General features: G+C 41.5%; 1 protein-coding gene across 1 annotated transcript in view; it reads right to left on the reverse strand.

Moving 5' to 3' along the window:
- Positions 1-20,452, reverse strand: part of ARHGEF38 (Rho guanine nucleotide exchange factor 38) — a 39,677-nt gene that overhangs the window by 11,688 nt on the left and 7,537 nt on the right. Inside the window, exons 2-8 of the mRNA XM_014878315.2 lie at positions 17,040-17,239; positions 14,502-14,625; positions 10,199-10,346; positions 7,268-7,285; positions 3,082-3,281; positions 2,450-2,583; positions 506-610 (exon numbers count right to left, since the gene is read on the reverse strand). Coding sequence (XP_014733801.1) covers positions 506-610; positions 2,450-2,583; positions 3,082-3,281; positions 7,268-7,285; positions 10,199-10,346; positions 14,502-14,625; positions 17,040-17,239 — 929 coding nt within the window. The remainder of the gene's footprint in view (positions 1-505; positions 611-2,449; positions 2,584-3,081; positions 3,282-7,267; positions 7,286-10,198; positions 10,347-14,501; positions 14,626-17,039; positions 17,240-20,452) is intronic.

The raw sequence follows: 20,452 nt of genomic DNA on the forward strand, positions 1-20,452 counted from the left end.
TCTCTGATTGAAGCAAAGACATTTTAGAGAACTCGAGCACTCTGTACATCTAATGCTAGCCCTCAACACAACCTAAACACGGGAAAAAGGAAGGAGTCCTTCCATCCAGAATATATATGTTTTAGGACGTTTTAATTCATGTGGCTGCAGCTCAGTTCTTCAATTTTTAATGAGAAGTAGGTGTTCCTCCACTGCAGCAGGTGGGGGGTGACAGCTTCATGATTGAAAGTCATGACTGTGCCACCAGACAGCACCTTCTTCTCTGCACCTGTGGGTCTCCACAGAACCTGCTTCTGTCAGGGGAAAAATGCAAAAGTGTAGGCTTCAAAACTTCTTTGCCATGGGCTCAGTAATGCAGTAGCAGCGCAGCTTATTTATTTAATATTCTGATGTAGACAGCCCTGCTTATTTACAATTTGGTGTTGTCCAACCAGTGGCAGAAATGTGTGTCACACTGGTTATGGAAAGGGTTTGTGATCACATATTGCAAAAAGGCTGTACCTACCTGGAGATGTTGTGAGCAGAGCGAAATGTTCTTCACACACAATTTCACAGTCTTCTCTAGACTTTGAAACAACTTTTCTTCATTATCAAAAGTTTGATCTTTCACCTAAAAGAGACATTTGCACTGTTATTTTGGCAGCCCAAAAGAGCCTGGATTAATAAAAGAAACATCCAGAAAAATCCCTGAACTCCTCCCTTCAAACACAGATCAACCCCTAATTCTCCCAAGCTCCAGGTGTAATTCAAGAAAAGTCAAAACCGCGGGTCAACACGGCAGAGAATTTAATTTTTAATCCTTTTGAGAGCTTTACGACGAGCCCACGGGCGTGTGCCGACAAAACGCTTCCGTTTTCCAGTGTGCTGCTGCCCTGCCTGAGGGAAGGATGGAGGAGAAGGGGGGTGGATATTCCGGAGCTGTGGGGGATGCTCGGAGTGGTGGGGGATATTCCGGGAGTGGTGGGGGAATACTCGGGAGTGGTGGGGGATACTCGGGAGTGGTGGGGGATACTCCGGGAGTGGTGGGGGATATTCCAGGAGTGGTGGGGGATACTCGGGAGTGGTGGGGGATACTCCGGGAGTGGTGGGGGATATTCCAGGAGTGGTGGGGGATACTCGGGAGTGGTGGGGGATATCCCGGAGCCGTGTCCGCTCCCGCGGGGCTGGGGCGCTCTCCCGCAAGCCGGCTGTAGATGGAGCTGTTATCCCAGAGCCCTGCCAGCCTCTCCTCTGGAAACGCCGGCAGCCGGGAATGGCCTCGGGAAACCTCTTCATGCCCTGAAAACGCGGTCATTCCTGCCCGTCTTTTCCTGCAGGGGCTTCAGAAATCTCAAATCACGTCTTAGTGGTTTTGCCGTGAGGGTCTCGGCGTGTTCCAAGACGTGAGCTGGGAACTTTCTCAGTCTAACTGAGCAGGAGAGACTGCTGAATCTCCAACAGATGCATTCTGATACTTAAATGATCCTCAAATGTTTTCAGCTTAATTAGAAACAAAACCAAAAAAACATAAACCAGAAGTTTCTAAAGAAAAAAAAGAAAATAAAAATCATATATCCTTTTAATCAAATTTAATTCCCCTTTTCTCAGATTTTATAGCCTTGCTGGTGTCTGTCATATTCTGAATATAAAAATTTCCACTGTGTATGTAAATAAACAGAAAAAAAATATGTGGGTGGTTTGAATCAGAGAAAGAGGGGAAACACTGATAAAAACAAACCAGGAAAAGATGGCATATATCTTGTAAAGCCACATCTAGAAAGGCAAGCGACCTTGTATGATCAGCCATCTCATGCAGTGAGGTGTGCTGGATATCACTTTCAAGGTCATTTGTAATTGATTTTCTTTGAGATTTCGATTTAAGCTTTCCTGAAAACGTTTATCCTGCTAGGTTTTGAATTACAACTTTGAAATTATGAAGGAGCATTTTACTTTTGCTGCCCAACACCCATCTGACTCATCACAGAGTTCTTTGTCTCTGTAGTTTTGATGATCCCAGGTCTTTTCACATGTAGAGGCAAATCCTGTGGCCTTTCCTAATTAGAGGTATTGCTCATCTTCCTTGGTGGATTCCAAACCTTAATGCTACAACATGAGCAAGATGGACTGAACACGTTCTCAGCCCCGACAATAATTATTGCCAGGGTATCTGCAAAACGCTGACCTCAGGCTGAGTTTCACAAAATTACCTCTCAGTTCCTCTCTGCTGAAGACCAGAAGTTTGAGAAACTCTTGTGTAAAAGAGGAAAAGATGGAGAACACTTTATATTATTTTCTACTTCAATCACAAAGATCTTCCCTGTCTTCTGTGACAGTCAGAAAATGACTTTATAAATTAGGCAGGAAGAAAAGCACCACCACAAACTCCATTTCCAACATGTTTTGAAAAACATCCAGTGCAAAAGCAGAACTGAAGCTGTCAATGCAAATCTGCAGTTGGATGAGTAAGTACCTGAGGCTCTCCCCTTGTCAGTATTTTCAGGTGGCTGGTGACCCTCTTGGATTTCTTGCTAATTGAGTGAATATTCAGTCGGGAAAACTTTTCTTTAAGGGTTTCATCATCATCATTCTTCCTATACTTCATCACTGCAGACAGAGAATTTCATTATATCAACAGTCTGTATTCACAGGACTTTTCACAGGGACAGGCACACAAATATGAAAACATTGGAGAGCACACACTTTGATGTAATTTGCTGTCATCTTGTGTGAAAATGCTCAAGAGGATGAAAACCCCATTATCAACACTAACCTTGGGAAGAGTGAAGTTAGACCTTCGACCTGGCAAGTCTAAAAAAAATATTGATATTACTGCATCTTAATTATTATCAATGTTTGCAACCGCATTACAGACACTATAACATGAATTCTTTCCCTATTTTCATACTGGAGCTACCAGTCAGGTAAGATAGTTGGCTGAGGACAAGGAACATTAAGGCACTGTTACCCTCTTGAAACTCAATATATTACCCAACTTGGGCGGCACCAGCCAAAGTTGATGCAGTGAAATATCTGGAGCTGAAACACATCTTGTAATGACCAGCACAAACCTAAAAGAAAGAACTTACTGTGCTCTTTTCTTACCTAAATCTTTCCTCCTTTTAAGTTCATTGATGTTCACATTAATGTTTTTCATAGCAAAAAGGGCATCTTGTAGGGCCTCGTAGTCAGGGTGAGAAGCAGGAGTTGAGTTCAAGAGCTTATGGAGTAACAAGGGATATTTCATCAGCCGTTGCACTGGTTTGATCAACAGAGATCCCAGGTCCATTAGATTTGGCTTTCCTCTGTAATTTACACCAAAATGATTGTCACAAAATTAAAAATTCCTTGAATTGCAATTGCCACTCAAGTAAAAAAATAAGATACATCTGTGAGGGAACAGGGGTGTTGTAAATGAAACCTTCCTGTCACCCCCTCAATGTGAAATACACCCAGGTCTCTGAATTTTCTGTTTTTAGAACTTAGGAGACTACTACTTAGACTTTAGCTCTGAAACTGTCCCACTCAGTTTAACTCACACATCACAACACCCAGGAAGGGAGATGTAGGTGGAAGAATAAATAACAGGAAGTTTGAGAAATGCATGTGAGCAGAGCTGTTACATCCTGCTCTGGGCCCTCAGGCTTAAAATTGCAACATCTCCATGCTGTGAGTAACTGGGATGCCTGTTCACAAGTGCATCCCTTCTCACAACATCCCTGACTTGGCACAGTGACCCTTAAGCGTTACAGCCTTTCACTTGTGGTTTTTCTTTGCTGGCTGCCAGTCAGTTATTTCTAAGGATGGCTCAGCTTCCAAAGGATACCAAATCTGGCCTGGGAAAATGTTGAACACACAGGATATTCACACAGCCTTGATCCAGCCTGCTGGCAGACTCCTCTACATAAAGGCAAAGCAGACAACTGGCCAGGGTGGCAGAAGGATTAGAGTAGGACAGTCCCAGCTTCCAGCATGGGCACAGGGATGCTCTGTGGCTCTAGGCTCAATCCCCACTGGCTGGGCAGGGGCAGAAGTGCAGCATCCCCAGGCATTCAAATAGCCCAGGCCATGAAGGGACTCCTGAGCTCTTGGGCCTCAGCCAGCTGAACTCATGCTCCAGCCCTGCTCCAGACAAAAACCTTTGCTTACACTCTCCAGGCTGGAATGGGAGAGGCTGTGCAGTTTGTGGGCTGTCACACCAGCCTCAAAGGAACCAGGAAAGGACTGAACCACATGTGCCTTCATTACCTTCCATGTGGCTGGCAGAAACATGAGGTCTCCCCAGAATGGGTAACACCAGGTGGCCAAGATCAGGGCCAGCCACTGCTGAGGTTCCAGCAGCAGGACAGACCTCATGTCCATGGCCTCCCCTCATGCCAGCACACCCCTCAGCAAACCAGGCACAGCTCCAGCACCAGCTACCTGGCACTTCCCCATTGAAACTAAACATCAGCTGCTGGGTGGAAGGCAAAAAAGCAGAGCAAGCTTTCCATTTGCATGCCCAAAATGGGTCTTTTGGAGCAGGAAAGGTTTTCTGGACATTAACTATGCAAGAGTTAAGGGTAGACAAAGAAGGATTTCTGTATATGGAAAGATGAAATAACACAATGTAGAAGGAAAGTACAAAATATAGGGAACAGCCACACGGTATTGCAGGCTGACATCTATTGTTTTGTGCAACAGAAAGCGTAAAAGAAAAAAAAACCTTCATTCCTACTTTTATATGTGTAAAAAGCACAAGAGCCAATCCTTACTTGCTGACTAATTAACTAACAATTTGAATGCCTTTGAGAAGAGACATCTGCATATTTAAAACATCTCAAACAGGCATTATCTGTAAAAAAGTTCTGCATGAAAAAAAATTAACAGTAGATGCCTTTTAAGGCTTCTTCATGTCCCAAAACCTTCTCATCATTTCAATCCCCCTCATTTTCCCTGTATCTTACATTAAATAGAGAGCTGTTTTTCCTTCTTTCAGCTTCTGGCAGCAATAATGAAAAAAAAATCTGAAATTGTTATTGTTTTCTCTGAAAAGCCCTATGAATGCAAATCTATAAAAGCTGCCTCATGAATGGAAAAATCTTCAAGTGTCTTCTCTTTATATAGTTGCACTTTGGACAGCTGCCCGAGTGATAAACAGCCCTCTGTTCGTATCTGCATGACACAGTCTTGCAATATGGTGTGAGAGATAGCAGGTTTGTTATAAGATAATGACTCCCTGGGGCACTAAATGCCACAAAGTTCGACTCATCTAATTCTCCCCAGCGAGATTAGCTGAGATAGCCACTCTCCCTGGACAAGTCCCATTTGCAGTGCACCCTGCTAGGACCCACCAGCCCCTGGGCAGGACACAGCCTTGTCACACGACTCAAGCAGGAGAGTAACGCCTCGTGGCATCTATTGTGCAGAAAATTAAGTTGATAACTCATTTGTGATACTACTTCAGCCTTCCCCCCATGCTATTTTGAATTTAGCAAGTATTCTAAGGCACATGTAACCCCACTAATCTCACAGCAAATTATTACCATAGCGCTGCAGTAAATGCAGCTGGCAAACTGCAGTGAGCTTCATGCCACAGCCTCCTCCTGCCTCCCGACAAAACAGTCATTAATACAGACACATTCCTACTTGTTTAAAAAGCCCGTAGTGGTGGGGCAAAGGCAGGTGAGGCAGGATTTAGTTTCACCTTTTTTTGCTCTCACTACAAGGCAGCTCAGTCCAGTGGCAAACACGACAGCCAGTATGGTACAGCCGGGCTGAGGCTGTGATATGCAGCTGCCAGTTCTGAAATCAGCAATCAGCTGCAGCAGAATTCAGAATCTTGGGCTTCATGGTCTACTATGCATGGCTTTATTTTAGTACAAGGCGTGTAGGGCAAATAATTCACTACACCATAAGTCTCTCAAGCAAACCCAGGGAATTCACTGAGGCTGCACAGTTGTTAAGCCAAGCAGAATTTAACCTATTGAGCTCCTAGCAAAGGGCAGCACTGTCTGGTATTTATGTAATTGTTTTCTTGATCGTGCTTGAATGAAAAGCAATCTGGGAGCAGCAACATCACAAAGCATTTGGAGGGAGTTATGCTGCATTTTCCAGTTCAACAGTAATCAGATTTTTGGGTGCTGTCCTGCCCAAGAGCTGTTGCAACTCTGCAACCTCTGATTTGCAGGTGATGGGACTCCTTGTGTGCCCTGCCAGTAAGGTAGCCAAGCTCAGGGAGGGTCCCACAGCTAAACCTGCTCATTGCACTCCACACAGCTTTGTAAGAGTCCTTTTAAACTCAGAAAGTGAGTTGTCTTCCACAATACACTGGAAACTGAAGGAGAAAACCAGACATTCATATCTATTAGGGTTGTACAAGGCAGAACACACAAGTCTTGTGATTTCCAGATGTATTGGTGTCTCACAGGACCATATGTGACCCTCTGGGTATTTTGTATCTCTTGGAGTCCCACTCCTTGTGGGACAGGAGTACACAGGAATATTCCTTATGAAAACAAAATGCAGAAAAACTATTTCCTATCACAGACAACAACTTGAAACCCCTAAAAGTAAAGTTTCAACATGCAAGTCTTTCAAAGTGTATTTTATGCAGATCATAGTTATAACATGCACTTGACTGACTGATTAACAAATTTTCTGACTATAGAGGTCTGCTGTTCCTCTCCTGTCAGTATAGACCACACTTGCTCCTCCTTTGTCCTAACGTTTTGTCTGGGGTTGTAATCTTTCTCTTCAGTTCAGACAACTCCTCCTCTGACCCCTCACTGCAGGTAACTACTGGCAGTGCTGCATTTCAATGAACCCAACATGCTGGATGTCCAGAAACTGCAGCTGTGATAAATTCTCCCTTATAGCTTTTCAAAGATGTCACATTTGGCACAGAAGTCCCTTAACCACAATTCATCAGTGGCTGGGGGAGTTTTCTGGCCAAGTTGCAATGAGCTTGTTCTTTTCTGATGTTCTTCCAGCCACTGTCAGGGGAAGATCATAAGGTGGGCTTCTCATACAGGGCTACTGAAGGGGTTATCAGCTTAGAAATACCTTTACCTGAAGGCTTGCCTGAATTGTAGCAGGAAAATGGATTTTGAAGACTGACACTATGCTGCTGACAAACACTTCTGCAAACCTCAGAGCATTCTGCATATATCCTGAAAAATTCCCCAGGTTATACTGACACAAAAGGCTTGTGTTCTTAAAATTTCCACCCGTACAGCTTTAAACATACTAAAGATAAATTAAAGGTACTTTAAAGATTATTTTACATGAAAAAAAAAGGCATAGTACTTACTCTTCTTCGTATCTCTTTCTGCAAAAGAGAAGAAAACAAAACATGCATTAGATTCCTCCTAAAAGGATTTATACAGATCAGGAGATTCTCAGATACACTTCAGTGACACAGACAAGCTGTGACTGGCTGGTTAACTTAGGTTTACGGCTGCTATGTGTCAGCAGAACTGCACAAAACAGCCAGAGGGTACTGGTGAATCTGACCCTACAACTTTTTGAATGAACAGCCCCAAATGAGAAAGGACTGTCAGAAACCTGGCTTTGGCTGTGAGACCCAACCTTGTCCTCATATTGTTAGAGAAGGAAGTTTGGATCATTCTGCTAACAATTGTAGGTAACATTAAGCCATACATACATTTCTCTCTACTGTCTTTAAACAGGAATGTATTTTTAAAAGAAAAATAATACATTTCAGCCTTTTAGAGTGTGGAGTCAATGAAGCTGTGAAGTTTTTTGTAGATTACACATCAACTGAAACCTCTCTGGAGTTGGATGGTGTTGATACATACACTGAAAGCATCAGGGACTTAAAATTATAGTTTGCAAGCATGTGTATAGAATATTTTCTTATGGTATGAATTCACTCAATTTCTCCATCTCTGCATCATGCTTTCCTGACATCACATCCTCAGCCACACTTTTTTGATTGCCTGCACTCTTATCTCCTGGCCCACCAGTGCCTAGTTAAGCATCTGGAAGCTGCTGCTTTCATTGCTTCTGCACTGTCAGCATTTTGTGTGCTTAGCACGTCCCTCTGTCCCTGTAATAGTTGACCGAGCTACTTCAGGCTGAAAGCTGAGCAGGTAGTTGCCAGCATCCTTTCATTTTTACCAGCTGCATTTCTTTGGCTAGGCTAGCAAACAATATCCCCAGTTTGCATAATTGCTGCTGAAACACGGGACTCTACGGAAATTGGATTTGCACGTCTCCAATGCAGGCACTGACATTTTGGGATGCATTTTTTCCTCTTCAGTCAAAAGGAATAGGAACCTCAACATAGCTAATTAAATCTGATTTGTCTGTACAGATGTGCAGAGTGCCACTCTCAAATTGCTCCTGATATAGAACTTGTTTTTTACATGTCAGATATTACTCGGCAGAGAAACAGAAGCCCCTACTAATGTCAGCTCATTTAAGATTTTTTTAAGTGGAACAATATTCTTTCCAAAGGAAAAGAAAAATGCTTAACAAGTAAACAGTTTTCAAAGATAGTTAGCACCAGTCCCCCCATTTGTTATGTCTCACAATGGAAAACAGCCTATAACTTATTTGGTAACAATCCTGCATAGTTTTCTTCCTAAGGCAAATATTCTCCAATAGGTAGTAACAGTTTTAGATGACCACAGTTCTGAATCTCAGCATGCACTTTAATGTTCTAATAGTTGAATTGACTGCAATCTTTAGGCACTGGGAAAAGTCACAACATGATATACACACACCAGTGCTTTTATCATTGGTTCCTGTTTAAAGGCTAATCAGGAAAGAATAAGACAAAACAAGGCTTCATTGTAAGGAAGTCCTTGTCACTTCCTGCTCGCAAAGGCTACAGTGGCTCAGCACAAAATATCTTTTCTCTTCATAAAGCCCAGCTGTGATTTTGGAAAAGGAGCACTTCTTGCTGGTTCTAGAATTTAAGTGGCAACATCCACCCTAGGATGTACATGGACGTAATTTTTTATCTTTATTTCCTTCCAAGTCTCCTTGCCTCAGCAGCACGGATAAATGAGCAACAGTAGTGGCTTCTCTTGATTAGTGAGGAAAGATTATTGTAGGCATCAGCACTAAAACACCCTCTTAGGGGAAATACCTGGCCATCCATTAGCCTGAAGGCCTGAGTTTATATGAAAATTTATTTCTTTCAGCTTGCAGGGTAGCTAAAACTTCAGAAGCCTGCACATATACTTTGCTATATATTTAATAGCCAGACATGTCACACAAGATAAGCTTCATTTTCAACATAACCTGTCTTCAAAGCAAACACTTCTCTTTTAATGTTATTAATATTTCCCTTCACCGCTCTTTCCAGATTTCTCTTGGACATACTTCCCATCTCCTAAGTCTTAACAGATCTCTACAGACCAATCACAAATTAGGGTGTGGTTGAAATATCTGATGCTGATGTACACTCCTTTATTTATGGTAACTTTACATCCCTCCTACAAGTGTGCACCATGGGCCTTTCCCGGAGCTAGAGCCAGACCTCTGGTCTGAATCTGTGGCATGTTCCCTCCTGACAGGGGCAAGGGGATTTATGGGTGGGAAGAGAAGCGCTCTCCATGGAGTGGATGAGCTGGTCCTTGCCACTGGCTGCAGGAGGAAGCTGTGTTGGAAGACAGATGGATCTGTTATTTGGCAACATCCCCAGTCCTCTACACATTTTCCCGAGAGGCTGGCATTGGAACCAATGGCACAAAGCACCTCCCTCTGGTGGGAACTGGCAGCTTGATCCACCAATGTTTCCTCTCAAATACCCCCATCATGAGGAGTGGGAACTACAGAGAAGCTCCAGATCCTGGGGCTTGCAGCAGCAGCCCAGAACTGCCAGTGCACTTGAGTAGCTCCACAACAGGCTATTCCAATTCAAGGAGCAGACGTGCTGAAGACAGGGGGCAGCAAGTTTCCCGGGAGTTGGAAAAGGTGTTGCCAATAGCCCATCATTATATGATGCAGCATTTTCTTTTTTGTCAGTATGGGGCACTGAAACTAAGGAAAGAGAAACCTTTCTCTTGCTATTTTTGGCCATCTTAGAGAGAAAGAAATCTAATCATGGCCTCTGGCTTGTCATCTTTTCATGAAAACAGCATAAGCCAGAGCTCCCAGCAAGCCTTATAAAACTCTGGATTTACAGGGGACCTTTCATCTACATCCATTTAAAATGTTCCCTGCCAGGCAACTGACTATGGACGGAAATCATCATTTGAAAAGATCTTACTTTAAGGACTGTACACAGTCTCCTAAATGCTGCTTCAGTTCTTCATCCTTTTCATAGTATTCCAGCATTGTGTGTGCATCATCATGGTGATAGCAATAGATTTTATATGTGTCTTCTAATGGGCCTTTAATCTGCAAGAACACTTCCCCTGTTAAGGAGAAAAACAAAGCGTGTCAAGTCAGACAACAGCATCTCAGAAGGAGTTTTATTATTCCACCACATTAGCCGTGAGCTAAAAAGGCTGGCTTCCACTTTACTTCCCTTAGAAATGATCTTGTGTGTTTATGTGCATTATTTATTACATGTATTTCTCAGTTGCTCATCTTTGTCATAGCCAGGCACCATTATATCAGTGTTAATGCACAAAAATTCCCCCAGGGGAAAATCATGAAATCTCTATACCTCACACCCCTTCAAACACAACCTCTTAATTCACTGCCCCAGATTAATGCCCCTTCATTGGAAAACACACAGGAGAGCTTAACTAGTAAAGGGAGACCATTTTTGTGTCATGGGCTGGCAGGAGGGATGAATATAAGCCTGTTAGTTTTCTTTTTGACATTTTTTTCATGAATATGAACTTAAACGGGTAATAACAGGAATAATGACTCTATCTCCCATTAGCCATTTCAATTTTATCTGTTTTGTAAAACCCTGAAAAGGCAATTGTTATGACCTAGAATACAGAATTTTCTCCACACAACAGAAGAAAAACCACCACCCTTCCCCTAATTAAATAAAACCAGCATGGATTGCAGCCATTTTTATATCATATCTAGGTTTATATACAACTGAAGAGAGAGAAGATTTCCCTTTCCAGTCTTCCACACCACCATTTTCCCATAAAGAACAGTTGGGAATTTTAGAGGCACTAAAGGAGTCCTACACTCATTTCCCATTTACTTCTGGAGTCTAATTCTCTCAGCCTAAAACTCTTGTGTCTGTTTCTGTGTATGTAAGAAATCTGAGCAGGGAAGGCATGCTTAATTTCTTCTGCTGAGATTTTAGTTCAGTTCTTACACCCTTATGCAGCAGCCCCCTGATCAGCATCTTTGGAAATGCACATAATAAACAACAGCAATGCTGAAAACCCCTGTCGGGCATTTACTGAAAATTATATCTATGTGGCAACCAGTCCAAATAGATGTTTATAAACATTCCTGTTGAGTTATAGCAATGGTTATTAAAGTTAAAAGCTGAACGCTGCATTAATTGTGAGCTCTCTATTCATTCACAGAGCAAGCGCTGAGCTGTCAGGCATCCTGCATGTCTCATCCTGACCGGAGTGTGCTGTTCCATAATACATTGCATTGAACTGCTCCATCTTAAAGTGAAAAATGATTCAGTTACCACAGTAACACAGCCCTGGGTTTTCTCCCCTAGCAGCGAAGGTTAACTGGGCTGTCTAATGCATCTTGGTTTTGGGTGCAAATAAGGGAAAAATCAAGGAGCAGCTAAGACCATCACAGTATATTTTAGTTACTGTAAGGGCACAGTCAGAAAAGCACCAGCACCCTACAGTTAAATGCTCTTCAGCTGTTTTCTCTGCATTGTGTTTACTGCTAGTGCTGATGGCTAACAACGCACATTACGTCCTGGCTTTCCCATGAACTCTCTTCAGTTCTTTATTAGCCAACAACGTAAGGGGAAACCTTAACAAGCCTTAACCTTGATCCCACAAGCTTGGCACCTGATTCTAGAGATCATGAGCTCTCAAAATTTTCACTAACATCAAGCAGAACTCCAAGTGCTTAGAATGGTCTGTATTTTGCTAAGCCCTCAAGTGAGGTCACGTTTTCAGTAGGAAAAATACAATGTAACCTTACAGCTCATTTCAGTGTGGACTACAGGCTGAAAATTATCTTCTCCAGGAGGAAAGAGTTGGGCAAGTTCTGTTCACTGAACTATTGTGTCACAGTGACAGATATTTCCACTGATGTTCAATGATGAGAAAAATTATGTGCTGATTTCATGAATAGGGCCCTTTAACAGCAGATGAATTTCTAAAACCTAAAGCCCTTCTTGGTTCTGAGCTGTATGGACCAAATCAGATGAGTTTTGGGCATATCACTGTGGGAGCTTACTTTATGGACCAAAACCACATTATATTTGGCACAGTTTTAAAAATACTCTGAGAGATACAAATATCCCTGAAGCCCCTTCTGGAGTATGGTGGTCATCAATCTTAAAGAGAGATTCCTAGAAGGGAGGCTTGAGTAACAAAACAGTTTCTCCCTGTTGCTCTCAGTGGTGCTTCCAGTGCAGACAGCAGTAGGAGAGGGAAGAAGGAGTCTAATAACTAAAGCTAAGTCTTCATATTCCTACATATACAGAGGAATATGAAGAATATGCATCCATAACAGAGAGGAGAAAAAAAATCAGGAAAGAACTACAAAAGGTATTTAACCTATTTTAGCTCAGATTAGGAGATGGGTTTTGAAACCAATCACTCATTAGTCCTCATCTCCCATGCCCCATGAGGGGCATCTCAATCCACAGGCACAGGCTACACCCAAGCTGAAGTAAGACCTCTTAAAATGTGTGGTGTGGATACCATCTCCTTAGCAGAAACTCTCATTCTGTAAGTCTGCTCCTATTGGACGTTACCACTTGTCAATGTGGACATAGTATAAAGTCTGGAGAACATAGAGTAAAACAAGACATGAATATGAGCAACCACATTGTTTTGCTTTCAAAGCAGTGAATTATCAGTTCTTTTGAACCCCCTCACCATGACTGGGTTGCCTTCCAAAGTAAGATACTTCAATGCAAGATTTTAAAATACATTAAATATGATGGAATATGATGTATGTGCTTTTTCTATAGACTGGCTTCAACAACTTTTACACTGAAGATCCTGAAAATAATATTATTACTTTGGTGTACTTTCAGAGGACAATAAACCTACTGACTTACTGCTTAGAGTGATGGAATTATTCTCCCTATTTTTGTCTCAGATTTTGGAAGAATGTCTCACACTTTACTTGACAGCCTTTTTCCTGTCATAAGTTAGCTAATTCCGTGATCAATGACCCCATGCATTTTCATGGTTCTTTGTCTAATTCTGGAGATATACACCCTAATGGATGAAATTGTTTTTACTTCTGAAAGTGGCAGGGAACTAATAGAATGATTCTCTTGGCTGTGAGAAAGGCACTTCCTGCTAGAATAGAACATTGTTTATTAAGAGTATGACTCATCATGATGCACTTTTACTGAAATACTGCCAAACAACACAGACGTATCAAACTACGTTAAGCTGTTGCCTTGGCAAACCAGATTGAGACATGCTAGGATTAACACTTTTCCCAAGCCCCTTATGCTTTAGTATCCTGTTTCTTAGTAAAGTGGCAACTGATATTTTTTACCTGATTATTTGAGAGAGGAGGGGGACTTTTCATGAGGTGTTACCTGTGGTATGTGGTCAGATTAGGAAAGAGAGAACCTCTCTTGACCTCTGAATCACAGATGGAAGCTTTTTAAACTGGACTATTCAATTTTTTAAACGAAACAGTCTGACTTTTCACTGAAGCAAATGCAGAATTCTCACCTGATCCCTTAAGGTGGCCCACCCTAAGGTGCCTCTGAACTGACAAAGCAGTCATGGGAGAGCTGATGCATGCTGGTAACTTCTTAAATCTCTCCAGCTGTGCCAGAATGTCACGTGGATCACACTTTAATGTTCATGACCTGACCTGCAGAACTTTGTGACACATCCAGGGCCAACCTGGATGAAAATACCCCTAATCCCTACAAACTTCAGATTCATTACATCTCTCTCTACTGTCCATGTCCCTGTCAAGCACATTTAACCCCTCTTACACAAACTGTATCACCAGTAGATATATCTTTAGAGTGTTTGGGGTGGATTGGGGTTTGACATGCTTGTTATTCCAAACAATTTTAATACTTTCCGGAATGGCACAACTCTGAGTATGCAAAATAAGAGTTAGAGTCAGCGCAAGTGGATTTAGGTAGGTGATATCAAACTAGATGAAACAGATCTCAGCTGTAAATTGTACAACACAGTGCAACAGGTCTTACTCATTCTAAACCCATTTTCTCTTTCCTTCCTCCCCCTCAGCATCCAGATGGATGGAAAAAGAAGCATCATAATCATACAAGTACAGAACAGCAACTGGACATGTTTCACATGTTATTTTTCCTGTGTGATTTTGGACAGCTTCTAGCATGCCAGCCTCTGAGGGGGTACTAGTTAAGTCTGATGAGAGTAGAGGCCAGGAGAGTGTTATGTTTATTCTTTCACATAGCTTTGTAGAACTCAAGAGGAGAGTAAACATACCGATTATTTGCATGGGTGGGTCCACATCTGTTGTGGCTTCTTCCAACAATGACAGCAGTTTGGCTGATAGTTGATGGACCAATTCAATGTTGCTAAACAAGCCATCAACGTCAAAGCGAGCAATCTAATGGAATACAAACATTAAGCAGTTACTGACAAAGGATAAAGAAGGACATTGTGTATTACACAGCTTCTATTGCTATGCCCTGAGTGTTCAACACTCCAGGAAGCACCACTTCTGCAAAATCTCATATAAACATCCTCCTTGTGACTTCAAGGACAAAAACACCGTTTTCACACTAGTATATAATATGGTCGAAACAGTTAACAAAAGGTATGTTATTAAGTGTTTTTAACCTTATTTTGAACTATCCCTAATCTGAAACTGTTTACCTAGGAAGGAAAAAAATATTATCATCTAAATTAAGAAAAGACCCTTAGCTGTCTTTGAAATGTCTGTTTACTTTCCCACTGGGGAAAACAATAGTTGACAGTGGGTTTGATTCCCTGATTACCACTCACTATCAGAGGCCACTGCATAAACTGAGAGCTTGGCACTTGGTGCCAGCTACCAAGTACAAAGACTTCTAGATAGCTGGTGCCATTCTAATTTAGTTGTCCAAAGTCAAGATCATATAATTTCGACTAAAGCAAACATATTTACAATTTGGGATATCAATACAACCTAAAGAACTTTTTATAGAGCCTGGACACACAACATGGATTTCAGTGAATTGTATCAATTTCTACCAGCAGAAAATTTGGTTCTGTGTCTCTACTCGTTTTAGAGGAAGTAAAAGATTTCCAGGACACATACTTTTCATTGCACAGCAGGGCAATAGTTACTATTCGGGGACCATTGGAGATAACCAGTGGTAATGTGCTCATACTGAGAACAAAGACAAGACCAATTTCATTACCCATATCGACACCCTCTGAACCTAGCTCTCCATTTGGAAGAGAGTTGCTGATTTACATAGCAGCTTACCAGATGCCAAGAGGATCAAATTGCATGTCATTGTAACAAAATCAGAAATTCACTTTCAGTACTAACTTAATTTCTTTATAAGCATTATAGGGGCTAAAACATGTTTTATCCATTTGGAAATATGAAACAGATTCATTGCTAGACCAATTTGCTAAACACATTACAAACTTTCAAGATGGTAGTTTATTGGAGAGCTAGCATTAAAAACATATAATGTTCCTGAAAGCCTTTCAAAAATGCAGAGGTTATTAAATTAAGACAGCTATAATCTCTAAATTACTTTTCCTGTATACATCTAGCACAGGACTTCTGACCTCTGCCCTGGCATGTCTAAATAGTACTTGGAACTACATTGTGCGTGGACAATTCCAAACATTAACACAGTAGCAAAGGACAGAATCAAAAAGAATGTTTTCAGTTGAGTGAAAAAGAGAGCTAGAATATGGCACATTTGTCAAAAAATCTCAGCGAGTTCAGCCAGGGAATAAATACTCTTGCTTGGTGCTGGCCAGGCTGGAGAGGAAGTCAAGTGGAGACAACTTCTAAGTGGATGAATGAGTGAGGGAGGAAGAAGTCAAGAACTCCTTAAAGTTATGTCGGCAGATGCCAGTTTTTCTGAAAATGGGTTGGAACAAATTGTGACAGAGTTTTAGGAAAGCAAAAAAGTCCTGCAGGAGTTTTAACAGCACAGATTAAGAGGAACTGCTAATGTCACCTAAAGACACTTTGGTCTCTGCACCTGTATTTTGTTACCACTTTAATACAAAACCCCACATAAAGAATATGTAGGTTAAAGTCTGTTTAAAATTATTTTTAGTCTATTTTTGCAGCAGATGCCATTTATGCAGCCTCTGTGAATGTTACGTTTCAGGCCTCACAAACACAAATCTTTCTCTGGACAATCTCCTCTATTCCCAGCATCACTTTTCTACAAATTGAAATACTGTTGAGGAAAAGGTGCTCTTTGAAGTCTCAGCTGAAAAAGAAAATAGGTATCATTGGCCTAATAAGATCTTTCCCATGAAAGGTAGTTTATGAGCCTTCTTTTTTAAATGTACCTCTTTTGTGTGGAATACAAATCTCCCAAGTCCTCACTGGCCTGTCAAGCATGGTATTTATCCACCACAGCTGTCTGAAAGGATGGACAAAATTATCTTAACAATTGAATTTAACCTTAATGCAGAGGTTCACACCATTTCAGTCTCTATTGTGGATAAAACCTTCATTTTGGAGTACCAGTAAACATCTGCCATGGCACATAACAAGGGTTATAACTACAGAGCAGAAGGGAGAGCTCAAAGTTACTACTGCAGCCCATAGGCAGGGATGTAATATCCGAGCTAACCTCTGGACAAGTACCTCAATGTAGGCTTTACACAAGTGCAGCACAAGTAGTCAGGAGCATATCTGACCTTCCACCAGAGCCCTGACATATCATGTCCTGGAGTGCTGGCTCCAGACCCACTCCCAGCATGGAGACTATCTGCAAGCAGAAGTGGCTGAGCTGAGACCTTGGCATCACTGCCTCATCCTCTGGCCCCAGCGCTCACCTGCTTGTTTCTCAGGGGCTGAATCACTTCCTTGATGCAGAGATCCAGGTCGCTGATGTAGTCTTTCTCTGTCTGCATGAGCTCTACAATGATCTTCGCCCTCCTGGCCATCATGCGTCTGCTGACTTCTGCTTCCTCTTCTTCATCCTCCTGCAGCGGGGTGGCACAGGTTGAGGACACCACCTGTGGAGCCATTTTTTCTGTTTAAAAAAGGAAGAGATTTGTGAGGAGCCTCATAATTTCACACGCCCACCCAACTTTCCCTGCATGACCGTGGATGGACAAATGGTCATGGAGAGCAGGAAAAGAAGCATAAGATATGGCAAACCCAAATCAGGCTGAGTGTCATCCCATCTCCTTCTTCTAAAAGTGGATGTGGGTATGCCAAAGCAACTCATGCATTTGGCATTAAGGGGATAACCCATCACTGGCTCCCCTGGCTTAGAAGTTATGTATCAGGAAGAAATTTTCTATAGAGCACAGGAAAGTCTGATTCTTGTCACACTGAAATTCAAGGATAGCTGATGCCCTTCTACTCCTTTGAAAACACAGTCATGGTCTGACATCTATTATGATTTGAAGGATGGAAAAAAATGTGTTTCTCTGAAAGAAAAAGGCTGTTTACCATAAAAAAGCTTCACAATAATAACCTTTGTTCTGTACAATGTAACGTTGAGTCTATTCATGGGAAATTGAGGACTGCAAGTACTGGATGACAAACTTTCAAGTGAAGACAATGTTACTAACAACGATGATGAATCCTCCAGCTCTGTTTAAAAATAATTTTTGAAAGAGACAAAGGAATTCAAGAATATGGGAAAACCTTTCATGATCAATAACAACCATTTCTTGGAACAACATTCTTCACTGTTTTTCAGTACTTAACACCCAGGATATCTGATTTGCTTCAAATACATGAAAATGCAAGTGACTCTTCTGCAGATGGTTAATCTATGTACATTACAGGACCTGGACACAACCTAGTCATCTGTAATGATGGTCTTCCCACTTGCTGGTCTGTAAGTCAGCCTGCAGAGATCCATGTCAGCTGTAAAAAGGGCACTGAATTTTATCTGTGTATACTGACCATTTATACTTTTCATTAAGAAAGACACACACAAAACTCAAAAACAAACCAAAAAAGAAAAACAAGGTGAAGATTTCAGAGGCTATTCTGGTGTTTTTCTGCTAGCCACAAGATGGTGCAGAGCACCAAAAAAGATGGACATCATCAGCATGCTCAAGTCTGCATCACTCAGGCTGAGCTTTGACAGCACCAGCTCTTATTGCTCAGCAGCAAAGGATGGGAATCTCTGCTGACAGTCAGACTGCTACACCTTTGTGTCATCTTCTTGTACAGACTGTACTGAAGGAGGTAATAACAAGCAGTATCAGGTGCTTTGCTCACTGATCATATTGCAGGTATTTGAGTTGATTGTTAAGGGTAAGGTCATGAGCACTCCAGTGAGCACAGAACAGTGCAACTTGCCCACACAATACCAGCCAAGGCTGTAGAGGATAACCCACAGCTGGACTTGTGGGAGCCAAGCAGCATTCACGACAGAGGGCTTTGGGTTATCTTCCAAAAAAAGGTGTAAAATACAATAAATCCAATGTATCATCTTTGCCCAGCCCTTCTACAATTATGCTGACCACTGATACTTCAGAAAGGACAGGTTTTTTATTAATGACTCTTCCACCAGGTTTTTCAAGTGAGACTGATGTGACCATAGATAGTTTTAAATAGCTGCTTTTGGGACAGCACTTCTATCTCTACACCAGTAGTTTTAAACAGTGAGGACCAAGAATCTAAACAGAGCTGGGAGGGGGGATGGAAGGCAGAGGAGTAGGGGAGCTGTTTTCTCAAACTTTTTTGTATTTAGATACACTTTCCAGCCTGGAGTTTTTAGCCTTGAAGTTTGTGTAAAACACAGGCATGAACATTTTGTCCTCAACTTGTACAGAGACAATAAAATGGAAACATGAAGAGGATGTCTCCCCTCTGCAAGGCCTTGGCTATCAAAAGAATTTTAGGCTTAACCTTGCCCTGGTGAGTTTGTGCTGGTGTGAGCACATAAACTGCACAAGAGCTTGCACTGCTGCAGAGTTCACCCACCAAAGGTGTTGTGTGCTGAATATTACAGACTCTGCCCTTTAGTGAGGAGGAGAGCAAAACAGGTACCAGTATCACTTCACAGCTCCCTCCGAGAAATTTACTGCTAGGGCTCCTGAATGGGACTACCTTGCCTGCTGCTAACATGCTAAACCAGCAGGTAGTTTTTCTTCTAAAAATTTACAGTACATAACCACATTTATAAATTCACAAAGAAACACATGAACAATCCATTTCTATTTCAATTTTGCACCAAAATTAGGATTTTTCTTGAGATTGGGTGTGAAAATGTTTGCATGCATGTAACTGTATGCGAAGAGTTTAAGGCAACCCCTGAGAAAGCACAGAGAGGAAGATCTCAGAAGTGTAGTTTTGTCTCAGATGCAGATGTTATATCAGATGGAATTTTAAGATAAACACAATATGCTGTACAAAAGAACTTTCTAATCTTTTATACTGATGGCAGGGGAGGCCATTATATGAGCAAAATAAAGCCACTGTATTTCACTTTAGGCTGGAAGTCACAATCCCTTGAGAGGCTGTTCGTTCAGTGTGTGTCATTAGATAACCCTGATCAAATTCTTGAATTATGTCAGGGCTCATCTATTACCATTATTGCATGATAGATAATAATGCCAGGAAAGAAAAACTATTCTCAACAGGAAGAAGTAATCACGAGAAATATCAGTTAGACGCTGTTTCCTTATAGAAAACATGTTTTTTTAATAAATGTTTCCTTTTGTTAAATGTAATATAATTTTCCATTTTCACTCAATACATTCACTTTTTCATTTCAAGCATATCTGTCTCTGTAGAATGCAACAGCAAAATCTTGAAGTGATGATTACAGCCAAAACGCATGATTTCATGTTTGGCTGATTGCTTTTGACCAGTTTGAGAACATTAGTAGTTTGCTGAAATCCTTGTGGAGTAAGTGCAAGTTTAATGAATGCACAAACAGTGAGTGCATATCTGGAATATAATCAGACTCATTCCTACCTGGTAATATGTACCAGTCCTGGAACAGTTGAAGAGAGGATTAGCAGGAAAAGACATCGCTGAGAATTAACTGCTACAGTAAGAATTTGACTCATTTGTCCTCAGAGATACCAGGTATAGAAAAATGAAAAAATAATCTGTTGAATAGATTGTTAAACCATTGCATTATAAACCAAGCCCAGTTTACAAAAAACTAACTGGCACTTTTACTAGACATAAGAATAAAAAGTAGAAGGCAATGTTTGTAATTAATACTTCTGTGATGTCAGCTATCTGCAGGAGTTGCCTTTCTGGAGGACAT

The sequence above is a fragment of the Sturnus vulgaris genome, chromosome 4, assembly GCF_052056855.1.
Source record: "Sturnus vulgaris isolate bStuVul1 chromosome 4, bStuVul1.hap1, whole genome shotgun sequence".
NCBI classification, from domain to species: domain Eukaryota; kingdom Metazoa; phylum Chordata; class Aves; order Passeriformes; family Sturnidae; genus Sturnus; species Sturnus vulgaris.